This window comes from Chlamydotis macqueenii, chromosome 3 (assembly GCF_036417535.1).
Source record: "Chlamydotis macqueenii isolate bChlMac1 chromosome 3, bChlMac1.mat, whole genome shotgun sequence".
In the NCBI taxonomy this organism is placed as follows: Eukaryota; Metazoa; Chordata; class Aves; order Otidiformes; family Otididae; genus Chlamydotis; species Chlamydotis macqueenii.
The window spans coordinates 76,484,152-76,504,761 of record NC_141558.1 but is presented as its reverse complement, the minus strand read 5'-3'; the positions used below and the strand labels follow the sequence as shown (position 1 = coordinate 76,504,761).

The 20,610-nt window shown below is 39.0% G+C and overlaps 1 protein-coding gene across 1 annotated transcript in view; it reads left to right on the top strand.

Annotated features, from left to right (window-relative positions):
- KCNK2 (potassium two pore domain channel subfamily K member 2) overlaps positions 1-18,366 on the top strand; it is a 113,030-nt gene extending 94,664 nt beyond the window's left edge. Inside the window, exon 7 of the mRNA XM_086744274.1 lies at positions 16,001-18,366. Within this exon, the coding sequence (XP_086600400.1) occupies positions 16,001-16,318 (318 nt within the window). The 3' untranslated portion in view covers positions 16,319-18,366. The remainder of the gene's footprint in view (positions 1-16,000) is intronic.
- The last annotated feature ends 2,244 nt before the right edge of the window (positions 18,367-20,610 follow it).

The following is a 20,610-nucleotide window of genomic DNA, read 5'->3' as shown; positions in this document are numbered from 1 at the left end:
CCTGACTTACAGGAAAAAATACTCTAAAAGGATTGTTCTAGATAGTAGGATGTAGTCCTTAATGTTTGAGGCAAAAATCATTCTGCTTTGATTGTTCTATATGGGATGCAGGTATGTGATAAAAATACTAAGTCACTAAATAGTTATATTCAAGATACCTTTGATCATTTTATAGTTGTAGGAGAATAAATGTTTCATATCATGCAAGGTACTGGAATGAATTATTTAAATATGCCTGGGTGTATTTTACTGTAATATCTTCAGCGGCATGCCTTGTTATTTGTAGTCAGGTGCATTGCTTTCAGTTCAAATATATTTTTACTTGTAAATGTGTATTTATCATTCCCATGATGCTACAATAATTTACTTTAAATTTTGTCATTTAAGAAAATATCCTGATTTTGAAAATCTTAGGGGATAAATAAAATTTCCTTTGATTGCAGCTAGCACAGTTCAGGTTTTACTACAAGTTTGAGAAATAAATTAATTTTGTTTTAGGCGACATATTATTTCCCTCTAATTTAACTTCAGACCTCTGCATGCATCAGTTCATTTGTGTTACTCCAATATAAAAACTCCAATTTCTTTTTGCTGGAATGAATATGATGGTTACTGTGCAGTGGCCTGCTATTTATGTTGTTTTAAATTGTTTTTCTAGCTGTGTAGGGCACAGCATCAATGCCTAGATGTGAACCTGGCAATCCTTGAGTTCTCAAAGACCTTGCTGTAAAGGGTAGTTTACCCCTCTATACCTTTACTGATTAGAGACCCTCAGGGTCCCTGCTGAATTCTGACCAGGGGGCAGCAGTGATGGTGACAGCAGGCAGGAGGGTGTGAGCTGGGTTCCTGGGCAGGATTAAGCCTGCTTTCTGAGGCTTGTGGGGTGGACAGCCCTTTTTCATTGCCCTTGCTATGCTCATAGCTCTTTACAGTTAGAGACAGCATTGTGGGAGGTCTGTTGTAAGTACACTTTTACCAGGCATTTCATAAACACTTAGCTGTGAAGCAGAGGACCATATTTATTTGATCAGTTTCATTGAAAGAGTATCATCTTTTGCCCCTGTGCTGTAGATTAGAAAGGTTATTTATAACTTCCCTTACACAACAAGCTTTACTAGTGTCCTTCACAGATACGGAGCAGCAGGTATCACACAAGTGTTCCCATTTGCAAGTTCAACAGTTTGTGGGATCACCCTTTTGTTTTGTGGAACAGCATTGAGGGCATCTTTAGCAGCCAACCTGCATGATTTACACTGGCTGCTGGGAAACCAACAGATCACTTCAAATGCCATTAACCTGCATGGTTTTTCCTCATTATTTTGAACTTTAGAATTGGATAGATCACTGCAAATGCCACTTCCTTCTGCCCCAGGAAGAAGTAAGAGCTGGGCAAGCACATGTGGTGTTTCCCCTGGGCACTCTCCTTGTGTCTAACCGTTCTCAACTTGGGGCATTTCCTAGATTGCATTTGGTTTCCCTGGGTTACTTCTTTCTGCGTTAATGAAAAAATGTTATATGGCTGAGGCACTATGACTGGGGACTATGCAAAAATACCTTGTTCAGGCTTGGTTTTGCTGCATTTCCTCAGACACTGGTGACATAGTTTAGTTCTTCACACTACTTCATAGAATTAATCTGGTCTTTAATCTCATTTTTTCTTATACTGTTCTCTCCTATCCAGACAGTAAGGTCTCTGGATAAGATGCATTCTTGACTATATAATTGTACATAGCACACTGAGGGTTTAATTTTTTTTTAGTGTCTCATTATCCATATTATTATAATGATGAAAATATATTAAGAATATTTGAATTTTATAATGTCATTTTAAAAAACTTTATACTGAAGCTATTTCAATGTAGACTAACTTTGGAAAAGATTTAAAAAACCATTAATTGAACAAACTCATGGATTCCTTTAATATATTAAATACATTCCTATTTTTGTCAAGTAAAACTCTATATGCCAGATTATGCAGCACAGTGTTACACCAAACTTTTTCTCAGGCACCAGGAATGTATGCCCTATTTTATCTTTCCATTCTTTCTCACCTTGGTAGTCTAAACAAGCATATTCATTTTGTCTACAGAAAGGAAACCTAATTCTTCAGATATATCCAAATTCTTTTGGCTGATCCAGGTATTCAGGATTTTGCTCTATACAAGTGTCTCATGTGTGTTAGGTTAGATTAAAGACAGACATAACATAATTGGTACCATTTGTTCAATTAATCATATCTCTGATGTTCAAAAATCTCCGCCTTCTTAACCCATTGCTCAGACATGTCTGAGAATTCGTAACAGCCAGAAAATGTTTCAGCAGTTTAAAAATGCTACAGTTTTAAAAATTATGGAGATCAGTTTGAGAACTGAGTTATGGCTTAGCACAAGTTGTGTGCTAGTTAGGAAATAGGAAAAAGTATTTCTATATTCCATCCTAATTATATTTTGTAGGAAGAAATTAATATAAATATATTGTCCCTGTCCCCGCTCACTGCAGGGAGGTTGGACTAGAGGACACTTAAAGGTCCCTTCCAACCCAAAGCATTCTATGATTCTATATTGCATTTTGTTCTAAGATTGGCTGTGTTTGAACAGAAGCCTTGTGCAAATATTCACTTTACAGGTAGCATTTTATGATTAAAAACTGCTGCTCTTAGCTCATCCTTACTATCTGTTTAGGAAAATTTGAGTGAAGAAGCTTAGGGAGTTTAGTGGAAATGTAGTCATCATGTCTCCTCTATGCCAGCAGAAGTCAGAGGAGACTCTGAATTTCTTGTACTGTCTGTTTTTTCAGTTAAATGTACGATGATCTGTTCCAGCTTCTATGGATGCAGATTAGCAGAGGAACCTATCTGGAGTTCAAATCGTAGAAATGAGTGCAATGGAAAATTCTAGTTCTAAGTATGGTTTTTAAACTATCTTTGAAGGAAACATTCTCTTAGTCCTTGGGGAAATAGATACCTAAAGGTAGCCTTTGAAATTAGAAACTATGTTATATACTGAAATCTACTGAGAGGCAGACTCTATGATAACATCTATAGGAGCATAATTAATGCACTCTGAAAACTGAAACAGTTTCCTAGGAAATATAAGACACTGAAAGTCTTCCTTTGTGTAATGTACTCACTATGGGTATCAATACCTACAAGTAAACAAGATTTTGTGTAGGATTTGTATCACACCTTTCATGAAAAAATGTACCATGTTTTAGATACAGGAGGGAGCAAATCATTATCAGTTCTATTGGTTTCAGGGGGTCGAAGACCAAAGGCTGATACAACCAAGTCTTGTGAATTGTACCAGAGTCCAGCAGGAAGACAGGATTGCAAGTGTTGAAAAGCCCCTCTCTTTACTTCCCCTCAACAACCAAAACTATGTATCAGCTGAGATATTTGTTCTCTCTTTTGATAGGCAGCTGTAGTGATATCTTTTTCACCTTTTCTTGCAGTCTAAAGTAAAAAATAGTTTATAATAGCATATTTAGGGTGTATATTGTGAAGGAAACCTCCATATTCCAGGAAGTGGGTAAGCTGATAATTAGTATCTCCTAATATCTATAGTCCTGTTCACATTTTTCTTAATGCAGTAGCATTGTTCTTAGAAGTAGTTTACATAAGACATTGCAGTAATAATGCATTTATCTGTTTCAAAAAAATAGAACATCTGTTATTTTCAGGATACTACAAATTTTGCCACATACAAGTGGAACTGAGACAAAAAAAAATTGATCAGATATGGACTGATCCACAATAGTGTTGTATTTTGATATTAAAATATAGATAACCAGAACGTCTGTCGGTTGCTCAGGTAGCTTTTGTCTCCTGAAATACTCTTGAGAGTTTTGAATGCATCAAATGAGGAGGGAAGTGAAAGACAAGTAGAGACAGAAGTGGGAGTTTTAGAAGGATAGATCTGCTGCTGGAAGCAGTTCATACAGTAAGATAGATGAAGTGTCAGAAAGTCACTGGAACATGCTGTGTGCTGTAATCTTAAGTAGGCGATCTGTCTCTGAAGTTCAGCTGCAGCTATACTAGTTGCCTTAAACTCCCTCCTCTTCATTATTTTCTGTACTCTGATTACTCAGAGTGCTTTTAAAGTTGTCTGATTTTAATATCTTTGAAAGGTAAGATTTCAGCAGGATCTTTTTTCAGTGTCATATTTTTCTTTAACCTCAGTCTGCAGCAGCTTCTGAATTCAACGTTTCCAGCAAAAATGCCTGCCCAACCAAGAATCTTAGTAATTTGAGCTATAAATTTCAAATTCCTGTTTTTAAAATTACCTGCTTATGTCTCTTGGCCTCACAATATTCTCTTTGTTAAGCTTTAGTCCAGACTCCATTGAAGTCAATGAAGATGAGATTCATCTCCAGTGTAGATATGAACATCTGAGCTAGTCATCTGCATTCCCTTTACAGTCAGTGGAAGGAAAGGAGTGTTTCTAGAATGATCCATTTGAATTTCTTAAGGCATCTACCATATGAGATGAATTGCATCCTGGAAGAGCTTGTTCTCTCCACTCTATATCAAGAGTCCAGGTGACTGACTCATGTTAGACATCAGCTCAGTTTGGACAGGTGGTTTTCATGCTGTGGAACAATAGAGATCAAGCTTTAAAGATCAAGCCTAAAATTTTATTAGAAATATCACATTAACTTGTTGTGGAAATTCAAGAGATAATTGTTACCTTTGATATTTATAAACAAATTTGACTCATCTGAATCATCATTCAGTTTAATCTTCTTGGCTTCAGTGGCAGAGCTGTCACTCATGTCTGTCAGAGTAGAATTAGGTTAGAATCATAGAACTGTAGAATCATTTAAGTTGGAAAAGACATTTAAGATCATCAAGTCCAACCATTAACCTAGCACTACCAAGTCTACCCCTAAACCATGTCCTTAAGCACCACATCTACGTGTCTTTTAAACACCTTCAGGATGGTGACTAAACCACCTCCCTGGGCAGCCTGTTCCAATGCTTGATAACCCTTTTAGTGAAGAATTTTTTTTTCTAATATCCAATCTAAACCTCCCCTGGCGCAACTTGAGGCCGTTTCCTCTCATCCTATCACTTGTTACTTGGGAGAGGAGACCAACACCCACCTTTCAGGTAGTTGTAGAGAGCAATAAGGTCTCCCCTCAGCCACCTTTTCTCCAGACAAACAACACCAGTTCCCTCAGCTGCTCCTCATAGGACGTGTGCTCCAGACCCTTCACCAGCTTGATGCCATGGAGGTTATCACACTCCCTGTAATATTTGTTGTTTTTTTCATTTTACTAGCATCAGGCTAAAGTCACTCACCCAGCATAAGGGTCCCAGTCTAAAGAGAACTTTTAGGCTCTCTCACATGCTCCAAGGAGAGACCCTAAATGTAGGCTGTATGCATGAAAAGATGAAAAAAATGAGTGGACTGAAGTGAGAAACAGTTTTGCAAGGTTTTAGTGAGTTGAACTGGCATACCAGGCAAACAAATAGGCCTCAGAGGCTGTTCAGAGAGGGTGTGTGACCATGCAGGAAGAAGGAGAATTCTTTCCATTGCGGTGAGCTCTTAACCTGTCTCTTGCTGTTTCTAGAAACAAAATCTGTTCACTTAGAAATGAAGGTAATAAGAATAACTCTTCAGGCTTTTTACAAATGTGTGAGCCAATTGCTGATCCATTGTACATTGTTTTAAGTGAGATGGATCATCTTCTGTTGAAGAAAACAACTGTTTGGGCTTTTCCTTTTCTTATAAAAAATGTTAAAAAACAATTGAAGTAGTTTTAAGAATTGTATATCTACAAGTTCGATAGATAGGTCAGACTGACTTGATGGAAGTCTGTTCCTAGAAAGAACTGAATCAGAAATATTTGTGGGAGAGAGTCATGGTGTGAAAGCAATTGCATGTGAAGTCCTTTTGCAAGGCAATAGGAGTGATACAATTCTAGGATATGCAAGCAGTGGATCATTGAATTTCTGTAGGAAAGTGCTGTTACTGCTGCAGATGTTATTAAAAGGTGTATTACCAGAAAACAGTCCCTAGATCTGTGGTCTAAACTTCGGAAAGAATGCAGAGAGCTACAAAAATGGCAAAAGAGCCACCTGAAGTGAAAAGTTTTTTCCAGTCCTTCCAAGATGTACAGAAAAGTGTATTTGAGAAAGAATAGCCACATTCAAAAAGGTGATTTTTTTTCCTAATAATTTCTATGAGATGGGGGAAAATATAAAATCTTTATACAGCAAATACAGCCATAGATCTCTGGTGAAATTTAACTAGCAACAGGATGAAAAAAAACACCCCCCAAAAGAAAGACGGGAGTACAGTCTCTGAGTCTTAGAGATGTATAGAGTGGTACTGGTATAAAGAGAAGGTAGAATAACTGACCTGGTTTTGAATGCAATTTGATCTCTCCCCTTCTCAAGAGACTGAGTATAAGTCATCCTGGTGATGTTCTCAGTCCTAGCAACAGTCTGTAATACTGAGTTTCTGTATCGATCACTCTTTTACAAGTACACTATAGTACTATGTGCAGTAACGAATACAAAAGAACATGTTGTTCTAAGAGTCCCAGGAAAACTGATCTGCTGGTGGTTTTTAACACTTTTTTTTGAGATGTCTTTCCTCATAGCTTTGTGTACTTTGACCATGTGATACCTCCTTAACTTCAGATGCAACATGCACACACAAAGGTAACATCTACATTGTTATCATTTTGGTGTGGTTTAGATTGATATCGTTTCTATTTCTATCACACCTCTTAGCTGGGCATATTAAAGCCCTTCAGAGATGGTTGTTTTGCTATTGCATATTAAGTACCGGGTCCTGAAGTGGTGCTGGTGTGGTGCTGATTACCAGAGACGTGCTGCCTAACTATGCCTCCACGAGCAGCACGGCACGCCGTGCCTGCCGAGGGCATGGGGGGGCACTGTCGGTGCCCCACCTGCTGCCCCCATGCCTGGCCTTGCTCTCCCACAGTGCTACCCCTTGCCTCGCTGTGCCAGTTGGGCAGTTCAGGGGAGATGGAAATGCCTCCAGTGAGAGCTGCATTCAACCAGGTAGTGATGGCGAGAGCTATTGAATTTGCAAAAATAAAACTGGAGCAAGTGACTTATTCTTTGTGATAACAGAAATTGATTAAAGAGAGCTCAGTTATAGGAGTGGCACTTCTTGGAGTTAATTACCCTTGAAGTTTCCCTGGATGTACATTATCATGGTTAACATTAGGAAATCTTGATTTTTTTTCGGAGACAAGATGTAATTGATCCTTTAAGTTACTGTGACATATGTATCTGTGTTTTAACTCTCTTGAGAGAGTGATATTTGATCTGGAATCTGTTCAGCCCACATCTTCATGATTAACATTGCTGAAAACTTTATTTTTTAAGCTAATCTCAGAGCTTTGATATTGTTAGGAAAAGATACCAAAGCTTGTTAATAATCATAAGTGAAAGCTATCATTCAATAGCTGTCTTGTGGTCAGTCTCCAGACAAAGCCAATTCAGCAGAATACATTTGCATCTGCAAGAAGTTGTGTTGACATGAGGAAAACTGCTTTGCAATCATGAGTAAAAAGGACTGAAGGAACTATGGAATACTTTCCTTTTCAAGGGATAAGTGCAGTTGTAATACTAGTGTTGGACAACCAAAGTGGAGCTTTAATAATTCACACAAGTATCACTCCAGATATTAACATATGAGCGTTAAGAAATAAGCAGTTTTTACTGGGATTTGACTATGTAGTTGCAATATCCATTCTTTACTCAGTACCAAGTCAAAATTAAAAGTCCTTTTTTTAATGTCTTTTTAGCATATCTTTATAAGAAAAAAAAAGTCCAATGAGTTTGAAACAGTCATTGTCTTTTTATCTATAGCAGAAAGTTGAGACAGTCTTTCAACTGCCTGTGGCTTGGATTTCATTATGCTTCTAGAATAATTCCTAAAACGTTGGCTATTTCTGGCCACAGGAAAGTCATTGGTTGTACAGTGCAGACAGAGAATACATGCTATTCTCCCGAATCACCTTAGGCTCAGCTGGTAGAGCTTTATGTAAACCTAAATAGTTTGGTGTGGTTAATCCAGGTCATTCACTCTCGTCAGGTTAAAGGAGGGGTTGGATGGCTCTTTGAGGTAGATGAAACAACTAAATAGACAGCTGATTTTGAAAGGAAAATGTCAGCATCTCTTTTATCTTTGAAAGTTATTAAAAATGCAGAACATTAGGGACTGAGAAAATCAGGCTTATAACTTGTGTACTGTATTGAGACACACACATGCAAGGAGGTGTCTGATGGGCAATATTCAATAATAGTTCTGAGGAGGTACCTAACATAGGAGTGTGCATAATTCTGGAAAAAAAAAAAAAGAGGTGAAACAAATTAAATTTGGTGACTGTTAGTATGTCTGGTTCTGTTTTTGTAGACATGACTTTTTTTTTTTTAATTTTTTTTTTAGGCTACTTGTTCTTCTTTTGTTGAATCAGACCATGATAGAGCAAAAGGGCCATTTCTGCATCTGACATCTGTCACATCTCCACAAAATGTATTCCCACAGCTGCCACCATAGATGTTCCTCCACAACAAAATAATCAAAATTCATGAGCTCTCTCATTCCCATTGGAGAATGTGGTTTATTTCATCCAAGGCATCAGATGTGCTCATGGAAGTTATGTGGGTGAAACCAAACAATCATTGCTCACCAGAATGAACTCACAAACATTACTTATTACAGGACTGAATAATCTGATTTCCAGTAGGAAAACATTGTTCCCAAAACATTTCTGACCACCATGGCTACAAAAATACAAGTGCCTATGTAATTTAAATGTTACTCCAGAAGATGGCAATTTCACAAAATAATTATTTTCCCCTTTAATATTTGCCTTAAAAGCAGAGGGACATGTGTACCAGTCAGGGGAACAAAAAATTTGTGCCATTCACTTTGAAATTGGTCTGGTAGCTTAACAACCTAGTGCAGAAAAGTTCCCTGCTACAGAGCCGAGGTCCTGATAGAATGAAGGAATAGAAGACAGTGGTTTAACACCTGGGAAAGCTCAGCATAGGTATCTCATTAGTGCCTGTGATCTTTCTATCTTGCATTTTGCTACTGTTTTCTTTTACCTTTAAAGACAGATCTTCTCTAAATATCTGTTCAGAGATTACAGCACAGTGGGGTTTGAGTACTTACTAATAATGCTGTAATTACAGACATACTAAAAGCCAAATTCCAAATACTTGGAATGCTAATTTATTTAGTTGTACTATAAATGAGACCCCTTTAATGTAGAGGAAATGCATGGGCTTCAATTAAAATGTCTGTGAAACTTGTCTTTTTCTCTTCTGCACTCCAGTCTTCTCTAGCGTATAGACAACTGACGTAGCAAACATAAATTTGCAGCCAGCAGTAGCTCAGGTAGGAAGAGGTAGTGTATGCTTGCCCAGAACTGCAGCGAAGTGAGATGGGAGATAGACAAACCCTCCTATCCATGCAGGGAACCAACCCGCCCAGCAGCTGCATTGTTAAACCCATCAACCCACTCCGTACCTACATTTTAAAAAAAATTTGTTTTCTAAGTGAGACTTTGAGAACAATTTCTGTGAACGCTGGATGAGTTTCTTGAAAGCTAAGACAAAATGTTATGTACTCTACTCTGCTGCCTGGATAATATGACATGTATATGCTCTTTCTAGTTTTATCTCAGAGTAGTGTATCACGGAGAGGTTAATTAGATGTGTTATTTTTAAGTAACAGAAAAATACATTGGAGAGGAAAAATGAAGCTATAAAACTTTGGAGAATGCATTAGGGATAAATGTTAGAAATTCTATACTGAGGAACATCTAGAGAGTTAAGAATATCTGTAAGGAAGGCCACCTTTCCCCCCCAACCCCCCTAAAATGCAGTCAGATGGATATCTACAGCTCATCTACTTGCTCTTTAATTTTTTTTTTTGGCTTGCACTAACATGGCCATTGTAAAATGTATGAGCCCTGTATGCCAAAGGAAACAACATAAAGTACAGCTATGAAAGAAAAGCTACATACATTTTTTTTTCGAAATATATATTTTCATTTTCTTGCATAGCATATATAACATTAATTTTTTTTTCTTATTTGGTTTAGCTCCTCCCAAGTATATCACAACTTTCATGTCATATATCTGAGTTCTATCCGAGCAGGATATCTTTCTTCCCATTCTGTAAGTAGAAGTACATTAACTGGTTATACAGTAATGTTTGCATTTTTCAAGAATCTCCTTGAGAGAGCAGACCAAAACTAAAGCAAGGTTAAGTTAGATAAGGTTTATTCATTTTGGTCTATTTAAGGACGTCCTTAATTAGGCTGGTGCTTTTTTTTCCTGTTAGACCACTGATGTTACTTAATTCAAAGTACAGATTACTCCTGTAAAGGTTATGGCTGCATGGCTTGTCTGTCCAGACCACACTTAATAGGATGAGTGGTCTTCCTGCATGGTGGGCAGTTTTGTTTGTATAATTATTTGGATATCCGTTGTGAGCGGAGTGTCCAGAAAGATCCCCAAACTCCTGACAAGTATAAAGAATTAGAGTAAATGTACCGAAGAATGAAGCAGGTGCTTCAGTATCTTTGAGTGTTTTTTTTTTTTTCTTTTAGCAGTAGCAACCTCTTGGACATACTTAGATTCTGGGTTATGCTGTTGGCCTCTATCCAAGTGCAGAGCTAGGCTGGACAGTGAGAAAGCTAAAAAATGGTGGCGATGAAAATGAATAGAGTTTTGATCTCGCCAGTGATACTGAGAGCCAGTTTTAGGTCAATATTAATTTAGATGAGGTTTGGCACAAATAGGTGAAGGCATGGTTGCTTGATGTCCGTGTTTTTTCCTAGTCTGCCCTTAAATGATATTGGTGATAATGTATGTCCACAACCTAGGAACTATTTGGTCATTCAGGAAGTTAATGCAGTATTTTTTTTTATGTATAGTTAAAAACAAACAGATAAACCCCCGAAAAAATCAAAAGTGACTTTGACAGGAATGAGTAGACAGACTTCAAAATTGTACAAAGGCTATTTCTCATTGTATGCTAATAGAGTAAATATGACATTTCCACCATAGGTAGATGGAGACACCTTATGATATACATTTACAGATGCTACAGGAAATGACCCACGATATTTGAGACATCCCCATGGGGCTGTCAGATATGACACAGAATGTAGGCCCATCTGCAGTGGTAGCTGAAGGCCAGGCAGCCTATGCTGGGCAAGGAATTGGCTGTTTATTTGATAGAAAAGTATCTAGTTTTTCGTGGTGAAGTGTGCTGTGTCAAATATTTAGTTGTGTATACCATTACCATATTTCTTGAGAAATTGACCTTGAGACCTGTCTTCTCTGGACTCATAAGGCAGTTGAGTATTGCTTCATAAATACCTAATAAAGTTACTAGCTGTTAATAGTCAAAGTACAATATTAATAGATTAGAGTGGATACTCCTTGAGAAATATGTCTAACACCTTGCAGTCTAATTTGGATTTTGATGTGGAGGAAATAAATCCTGGAGCTGGTCTGCCCCTCATTACTGGTGGCAGTAATTCTGTTCCCTAAAAGGCAAGGAGGGAGCAGCATCACTAGGTTAGTGCTGTTTATTGTATGGCCGAGTCAGGTGTTGTCACTGTGACATGTTTTTCCTAATACTTAGGAAATATTTTGTGCCATTCAGCCTTATGTAAAGTCCTTGGTTGTCAATAATTTCTGTGACTAAGAGGCCTCATCCTCATGTCACATTGCCCCCAACTATGGCAGCTGCAGAGTCTACATAGCTGTGTGCTGTAATGAGGCAAGAGAATTGGAGAAAAGTAAACAATTTTTACAGTAGGTATGTTAAGATTTTTTTTTTTGAGCACAATAGGCAACTGGCATTTCAATCACTTTGCATAGGACACTTTGTGGCTGTCAGCCCTCAGATGAAGAGGAGCTGTAATGCAGTATGATAAAACGTCATACCCTAAGGACAGAAGGAACCTGAACATATACAGAAATGTCCCTATGGATAAAGAAGGGACCAAATTATGAGAGCAAGTTGCTTATGTACACTGGCAGTTAAAAACGGCACATTTCTTTTCCTATAACCTTTTGTGCTTGAGTCCGTAAGTGCTATAGAATTAAGAGTTTTATTGTGAAGAGATAACATTTTTGAGTGCATTTCAGTTCACACAAAAGCTAGAGGCTGAAAGCAGTAATTTGGGGCATGCATAGTTCACACAGCACTGAGCTTCTAGTTTCTCATGCTGTGCCAATAACCTCTGTTTTACTACTAATGTATTTCAATTCTGTTTAGCAATAGCACTGCATTTTTCTTTTTTTTTTTTTTTCCTGTGATTTTAATATAAAACTGAAATTGTGCCAAGCAGCAGCACAGCTCTGGTCTATGGGAAGACAGGACTGAGTCCACTGTGTTCAGGTTCCACATCACCTTAATTGGAACATGAGCCTATCTCCAAAGGCATATTTAATTATGTTCTTCATCTGGCTGCATGGACTTGCTTCCCAAAAAAAATCTAATTAGAATTCAGTAATCAGATATCCTAACTACTACAATGTTAACGTTCTCCTGAATAACTTGCGTGCACAAGAGTTACAATACAGCAGCTTGCCCTGTGCAAGTCCATTACCAGCACATGGAGAGGTGGGCTGGTGAGGGAATTCAGAGCCTATCCTAGGGGTTACATAGACTTGCTTTCATCAGAAGTGTGGGCAGCTGTTTTTTCTTTGCTGAGAAAACATGAGAAAAGTGGGAGTTGAAACTACTGATAAAAGGAAGGTTAAAGAGCACATGGGGAGACAATTCAAGATGCTTGTAGCTTCTAGTAAGTTCCAAAGACACAATTTTAAACCTGCCAGTCTGATAACATCCGTTGAGTGTGACCCTGTGCAGCGCCAGAGATGTGTGCCTGACCAAAATACGTGGTCTGGCGAATCCTTACCCAGCTGGTGAGGGTAGCTGGGTAAGGTGTGGGGCAAAATAGGAATCTGCATGGTGGCTTTTTGCTCCACTGGACAGAAGCATGGTCCAGAACCTGAGAGCCTGCCTTCCCTAAAGCTTCAGAGAATAATAGAATCATAGAATCATAGAATGGTTAGAGTTGGAAGGGACCTTCAAAGGTCATCTAGTCTAACCCCCCTGCAAGGAGCAGGGACATCTCTGACCAGGTCAGGTTGCTCAGAGCCCCATCCAGTCTGGCCTTGAACGTTTCCAGGGATGGGGCATCAACCACCTCTCTGGGCAACCTGTTCCAGTGTTCTACAACTCGCATTGTAAAAAATTTTTTTCCTAATATCCAATCTAAATCTACCTCCCTCTATTTTAAAACCATTACCCCTTGTCCTACCACAACAGGCCCTACCGAACAGCCTATCCCCATCTTTCTTGTAGGCCCCCTTGAGGTACTGGAAGACCGCTATAAGGTCTCCCTGGAGCCTCCTCTTCTCCAGGCTGGACAGCCCCAACTCTCTCAGCCTGTCCTCAGGCTCCAGCCCTCTTATCACCTTTGTGGCCCTCCTCTAGACCTTCTCCAACTGGTCCATGTCCTTCTAATGTTGGGGGCTCCAGAACTGGACACAGTACTCCAGGTGGGGTCTCACCAGGGCAGAGTAGAGAGGAATAATCACCTCCCTCGACCTGCTGGCCGAGAAGGACAAAGCTGCCCCAGGGTGTGCACTGATACTTGCTTTTTTTTTACTACTAATGCATTTCAGTTCTGCTTAGCAATAGCACTGCATTTTTCAACTTTTTTCAACTTCGTAGTGGGGCCTGTTTTGATAGGACAAGCGGTAATGGTTTTAAAATAGAGGGATGTAGATTCAGACTGGATATAAGAATTTTTTTTTTTTTTTTTTTTTTTACCATGAGGGTGGTGAAATACTGGAACAGGTTGCCCAGAGAGGTGGTAGATGCATCATCCCTGAAAACATTGAAGGCCAGGTTGGATGAGGCTCCAAGCAACCCCATCTGCTTGGAGATGTCCCTGCTTCTTGCAGGAGGGTTGGACTAGATGACCTTTAAAGGTTCCTTCCAACTCAAACCATTCTGTGATTCTATGATCATATTTTTATTACTTGTTTACTACAAATAAAAACATAGTAGCAGCTGAAATGTTTCAGCATTACAGATTTCATTATTTTCAGATCTGAAGTGCAGTGTGTCTGATCCTAATTACACAATTTAAATACTAATAATCATTCAGCTGGGCAAGTCCTCTGTGTATTACAGATAATAATCCTTGTTTTAGAAAATACACATAATGGGTTCACATTAGTCATCTGTGTAATTCACTGAAGCTGAGACAAATGTAATAAAATGACCCCTGGGTACAGAGATCTTTTTGTTTTGTTTCTGGAGGGGGAAAGTTTTTCTGAAACCCTGTCACTCCTGAGTGAGCCAATTATTTTTTACCTTCATTATATTCCTGTTTTCCACTGCACTGCAAAGCATGAATAAGCCCATGACCACTTTCCTCTGATGGTTTACCACCCATATTTCTCTGTGTTTTGGTTTTTTAATTTTTTTTTTTTAATTTCTGTACTCACCAAGTTCGAGCTTGCTTGCCAATGATTGAAATTCTGGACTGAGCAATACCAATTAGACTAATTTATTTAAGTGGGTTAATTCTTCTGAAATGCTTTGCTTTGGAGTTATATTTATCAGCACTCTATCTTCCCTGTGCTCTCTGCCTTCCAACTATTAAACTGCCTACAAAGCAGAGATTTAAAAAGAAACAATCTACTGCCTTTACAGTTATAACAAGATAATCTCCTCAAAACGTGCCTCCTTTAATTGCCTATATAACTTATTTAGTATTGTAACAGAGGTTTGGTTGAAATGCAAGAGTGAAAATATAAATAGCATATAAAATATAGGGCCGTAGTTCACCTCAGATTATTATTTGGGTGAGCTGCTCAGTGTACCTTATGCCGTATCTGAGGAAAAATAAGGATAATTTGGGATTCTGTGCCAGCAGCTGCCTTCCTCCCCTTCCTCAGCCCTACCCTCTGAGCTTGGGTTCATGGGATGCTCCAGCTTTCCTAGTACTGAAACACTGAAATGGTGGAAAGAAATCTTAAAGGAAAAAATTATGGTAGTTTTTAGTGAAAGAGTATCAGCCTTTGCCTTAAAGGCTGTCAATGTGAGGACATACAAAGCTAGAGCACGGGGAGTGAGTGGGCAGCAGGGGATGTACATACATTTGTGAAAAGAGAGTGATGGTACAAACTAGCACCTTGCAGCCAACCTGACTGGAGACCTAGGCACCGCAGGGGAAATACCCGCTCCAGCTGTCTGGTAATTGTACAGCAGCTGCGGGTGGCGACGGGCAGCCCGCACTTCCTTTGAGCGCGATCAACAGCAGCTCCTGGAGTCCCACTCTGCAGTTGTCCTCCTCATGCTGCTTTTTAGTATGGCATTTTGGTGGAGCCAGGGTGGTAAGCAGACATGTTGCTGACATGACTGAAACCGCTGCTGTATTAGCGCTACGTTTGAGCAAGCACAAAAAGGAGAGAATACAAGCAGCTGACATTTTCCTTTAAAAAAGCTTTTCTGTCTAAATTTAGAAAACTCTTTGCCAAGTCTCCCAGGGATATTTCCAGAGACAGTAAAAGTGTTCATAAATAACCCTGCACCCTGGTAACAATAAGTAACGCAGCCTGGATTGCTGGGATTTCAGCATCCCCTGACCAGCTGGGTACTGTGCAGCTGTCAGGGCTCTGCAGCTTCCATGTATTGTTGACTGCCTATAATTACAGAAAATCTAGCAGAAAAGATTTTTATTGTGTTTTTAGAATCATTGCTAACTCTTACTAGTGGAAAATTTCTTCTTTTTTATTTGCTATCAATAAAAGAGTGAGTCTGCAGCATGAGAAATCTGTGCCAGCAGCAGCGGCAGCTCTTTGCCAGGCCACAGTCTCATTGCTCTCCCACTGGGCTCTTGAGCCTAAACAGTGTCTAAAGTCCTCAGCCCCATAACGCTTCCTTCTTTTTCCTCATTTTTGCTGCAGGTAGGGGAATTCAGAGCCCATGCTGCAGAGTGGACAGCCAACGTCACCGCAGAGTTCAAAGAAACTCGAAGGCGCCTGAGCGTGGAGATCTATGACAAGTTCCAGCGGGCTACCTCTATCAAAAGGAAGCTCTCCGCAGAACTCGCCGTCAACCACAATCAAGACCTGACTCCCTGCAAGAGAACCCTCTCAGTCAACCATCTCACCAGTGAGAAGGACATCTTGCCAGCTCTAACAAAGACAGACAGCATTTACATGAATGGTTTGACACCACACTGTGCAGCAGAAGAGATAGCTGTTATCGAAAACATTAAGTAGCCGTGACTTTGGATCCCAGTCCTTGAGAAGCTCTTGGCTTAGACTAGCCATTTACCTTTTTTTCCTCCACCCTGTCAATGATCGATGCTAATAGCATTTTATATGTGTGCATGAGTTCCACAGAAACTACAGCCCAGAGTTACCATCGCATCTCTTCAACGACACAAAGATGAATGGCACTTCTGTCATCGAAAGATGCTGGAACAAGCAACGTCTTCTGCCTTTATCTGCCCAGACTGTTTTTCACTTCTCCTAATGTGCCATATGGCCTCAAGAATGAATCACACTTGTTTATGGTAACAATGTAGCTTTGAGGGATCAGTCCTTAAAATTTCAGGGTCTACCTTACTGAGCCTAGGAATGGACCATTTCTGGACTACAACACATTTGTAAATGGCAAGAAATTCTTATGCAGCCTTTTACCTAAGAAATTTTTGTCAGTGCCTTATCTTTTGAAGAACCAGAACCTCTACAATTCCTGTATGTTTTTTTTTTTGTTTGGTTGGTTTTTTTTTTTTTTTTGCATGAGAAGTGTATTTCATTTGAGCTTTCATTCTTCTTGAAACTATGGTGTTTTAAAGGTGTCTGTTGTGAAGATGCCAACCAGCATGAATGAATGCCAAAACTCAAGAATCATCAAATTATTTTCTTAGCTCTAAATTTAAAGGCACTGCAGTTTAAAAAGTTGCAAACACGTCCCCCAGAAGCATTTTGTTTTACTCAGGTCCAGCTGATACTGGTTCACACTGACTTGTAGAATTTGCAGACCCTCTTCAGGTCTTATTTTTTTTCAAGCAGTGTTCAGCAGTTGTTTTTTTCATCTGTGTCAGACGTACCAAAAAATCTGCAGCTATCACTAAGTTATTTGGTAGATGACAAGAGCAAATAAAAATTATTATTTTGAGGAGAGGCAGGAGAGGCTTTTAATTGCTGTATTCTAGTAACCACATCCAGAAAACAATGCAGAAAAATACAGTGATTTTTATTAAGCATAAACCTTCTGCCGGGTATTTGCTCTATGAAAAGGATTCTTAACTTCCTTTTTAAGTCAAGTCACACCAGACACCATATGATATTTTACCCAGGAATCCTGCTGGAGTGCTTTCCTGAATGTCACACTGTACAGTGGCTGCCTGTGCCGGAGCTGTGACTAACGTGGGAATGCAATCAAAGCTGGTATCACTGTGACTTCCTACATTTCAAATAGAGATGGCTCTGAATATAAGTGCAGGCATGAAGTAGAGCTGATAAATAGCACAAACTGAATAGTGATGATTGTTCAGACAGGATAGGCTGACAAGAAGCAGGTCTATACCAGACTATGGGTTTTCTTTATTGGGTTTAAGAAAACACATTGACTTTAATTTTGTATCTTCTGTTTTGCTTATAGGTGTACATGAGATTCATAAGAAAAGCAGGATGGAATGGATAATTTTGCATTTTTTTTTTCTTATGTTAGTCTATTGTAACCTGGCTGTACATAAAATGAATAGAACAGGCCTTAAAGAATAATTTAGGCTCTGTGTAAATTAAAAAAGAATGGGACTTTGCTGATTGGGCATGATTCAAGTGGCAAATCTTTCAGCATCTCTGACCATTAGATAACATGCAAGATATGAATGTTAATGTTTTTTGGATGCTTTGCTTGTTTTCTAATAAATATAAGTTAATATGTAAATTCAATCACTTCAGTGTAAATATCAGTCAATTAACATTTACAGAGAGTATGCTTTTAAAACTAAGGAAGTTCCATGACACAGCACCGAGCAAAGCTCTTATAACAAAGACCCTCGTCTCCCCAGCACAGTGTTCTGAATGTCCACATGGCGAGGGTTCGCCTTGCCATGTATAAACTGTGAATTGTAATGAAAAATAAAGTTTTTAATTAAAATAAGCTTTTCTGAATCTCCTGCTTGCTGCAACTGGAATGCGAAGAAATCATTTGTGAAACTGATTTTTGTGCTTTTATTGGTTACAGAGCACCACAGTTTGCCACCTGCTTTAATTTAAGCTGGTTTAGCAATAGCAATAAAGGCTTGACTCACCCAGCACAGAATTTTATTTTTTCTTTGATATTAAAAGTAATGCTCTTTGGTTGCTGTACCTGAAGTTGTATTTCTTGCTATTTTGTTTCAAAAACTTGTCAGGCTGCAGTTTCTCCTGTCGTGTGCTGCAGAGCTGGCGGCAATTGCTCCGTCTTTGCACTGAGGGAGGTGCGGGGAGCTCTGCCCCGCTGCTCTGCCAGTTCTCTTGTGCCGCTGGTGGTAACCTTCCGCGTGTGAACAAACAGCTCTAAGGGCAGTAGCCTTGGATGCTAGGGCAGTCATTTCTGCAGTGAATATTTTACAGTGGCCTCTTTAATTAAGTCTTGGGCAAGGGAATGACAGCCTGCAACTGTGTGGTGGTAAGTGGCCTGTTTTCTTACATTGTTTCAATCTGATTTGTGTGGCATGTGTCTTGGTGCCTTTTGGATCTTATTTTTCAGAAAGCGACTGGTAATGTTTAACATTTATTGTCTCTGACACTCAGAGATGTGGTACCTTAGGGGAAACCCTTGGATCATTCTAAATAGTTTGTTTCCGTTTACCAACCTACGGAAGTGAGGTCTATGTGATTTCTTTCATTTTAAAGAGTCTTTCGGTCATCTCAGGATCTGCTGAACAGAGTACATTGTTTTGAGATCCTGTGACAATGCTTGAGAGATTAGCATGGATATTTGTTAAATCCATTCAGCATTTATTTACCTTGATTTTGTATATGATCTGTGGGAAAAGAAAGGCAGTGAATTTATATATAAAAGACATTGTTGCTTTTTCCACTTTTGTAACATATCTAAATTATCCTACGTTATCAAAATACATTAGACTAGATTTGCCTGTTTGGAACAAAGCATTAACGAATAAAATCCTTTATTTGTAAGTTTAAGAACTGAAGAAGAAGAAAAGATGCAACAGTCCAGATGGTATAAGTAGGTAGAGTTATCATGATCCAAATGTGTCTATACCATCAATGTCATTGGAAAATCTTTTTCTCCCTCTCCATATACAGTGATGGATCGCAAATGCTGTGGCTGGCTAAGTGAATTTATAAAACTTGATGAAATCTATAATGTTTTTTCTTTTTATTCCTGTAAGGGCTGACTATTGTGTTAAAAACCCGTGTCTTTCTTGCCTCTGGAAATCTTGCATAGCTCACTTTTCCCTTCCAAATATGGAGCTACAAAAGCATGAATTAGGACTTAATGAAATTCCATTTGTAACTTCCTTCCTGTCACACACACATGGAGACATTTCCAGACCGTTATAATACTTGCTACTTGAGCAAGTTTGTGAAAATGGTATTTCAGTTTGGTAGAGGGTTGTTCTCTCTTGTACTGCCAATCAAATACCATAAAAAAAGACATTGGCAAAACATTTTGGATGAGAGATAAGTTCTAGCACATAAGAATCCATAAAGGAACATGTGCCACCTAACAATTTATCTTTCAAAGTTAGAGGAAACATTACACTAATAAAACAATCCAAAATCTGATAGAGAAGTAGCTAGAGATAATCTGTATTGTTTAGTGTTGCCTATCATAATCCTGCCTCTTTTTGCATTCTTTGGTGTACTACAGCTGGTAAAGTGTCCAGAATGTCTATGCTGGTCAAAGCCTCTATTTTTGGATAGCCCTGCAGGAGAGGCAGGAAGATTGAGTCACAGATAATTTGTTCCATGCCCTGTTCTTGCTTGAGTACCAGTGGAAGAGCTGACTTTGGCATCCCTGCCATGGTGTGTAGCTCCAGGCTGCCTGTCTGTCCTCTTTTTCCCACTATTTCGGCAGCCTCGAGGTGTTACTAAGCTGTGAACAGCCTGGAAGTGTCAAATCAAGAAGCTCGCTGAATCTCATAAACATCCTACTTCTGCCTTTCTCTCTTCACCTCTTCATGAAATTTCTTTTTTATACAAGAGGAAAAAAACTGGAGGAGGGTAACACAGGGACCCATAGAACTGCTAAACCTCTAAAGGGACCACCCTTGAACTGAAATGGACCTTCCTTAGATCACTAAGCAAACCCATAATACCAGAATGGCAGATGGGAGAAAATATGGTCTGTATGTTTGTTTCGAGTTCTTCCCCCTCAAGCACTATTTCGACACAAATGGTCTCCAGATAGGAACACAAATGGCCCATGGAAGAAAGAAATGGAAGGCTGCTCTACTTAAAATCAACCCTACATGCTCATTACAAGTCTATATATGTATATAATTCTATTTCCTTGAAGGAAATTTTCCTGTCAGGGAAACTACATA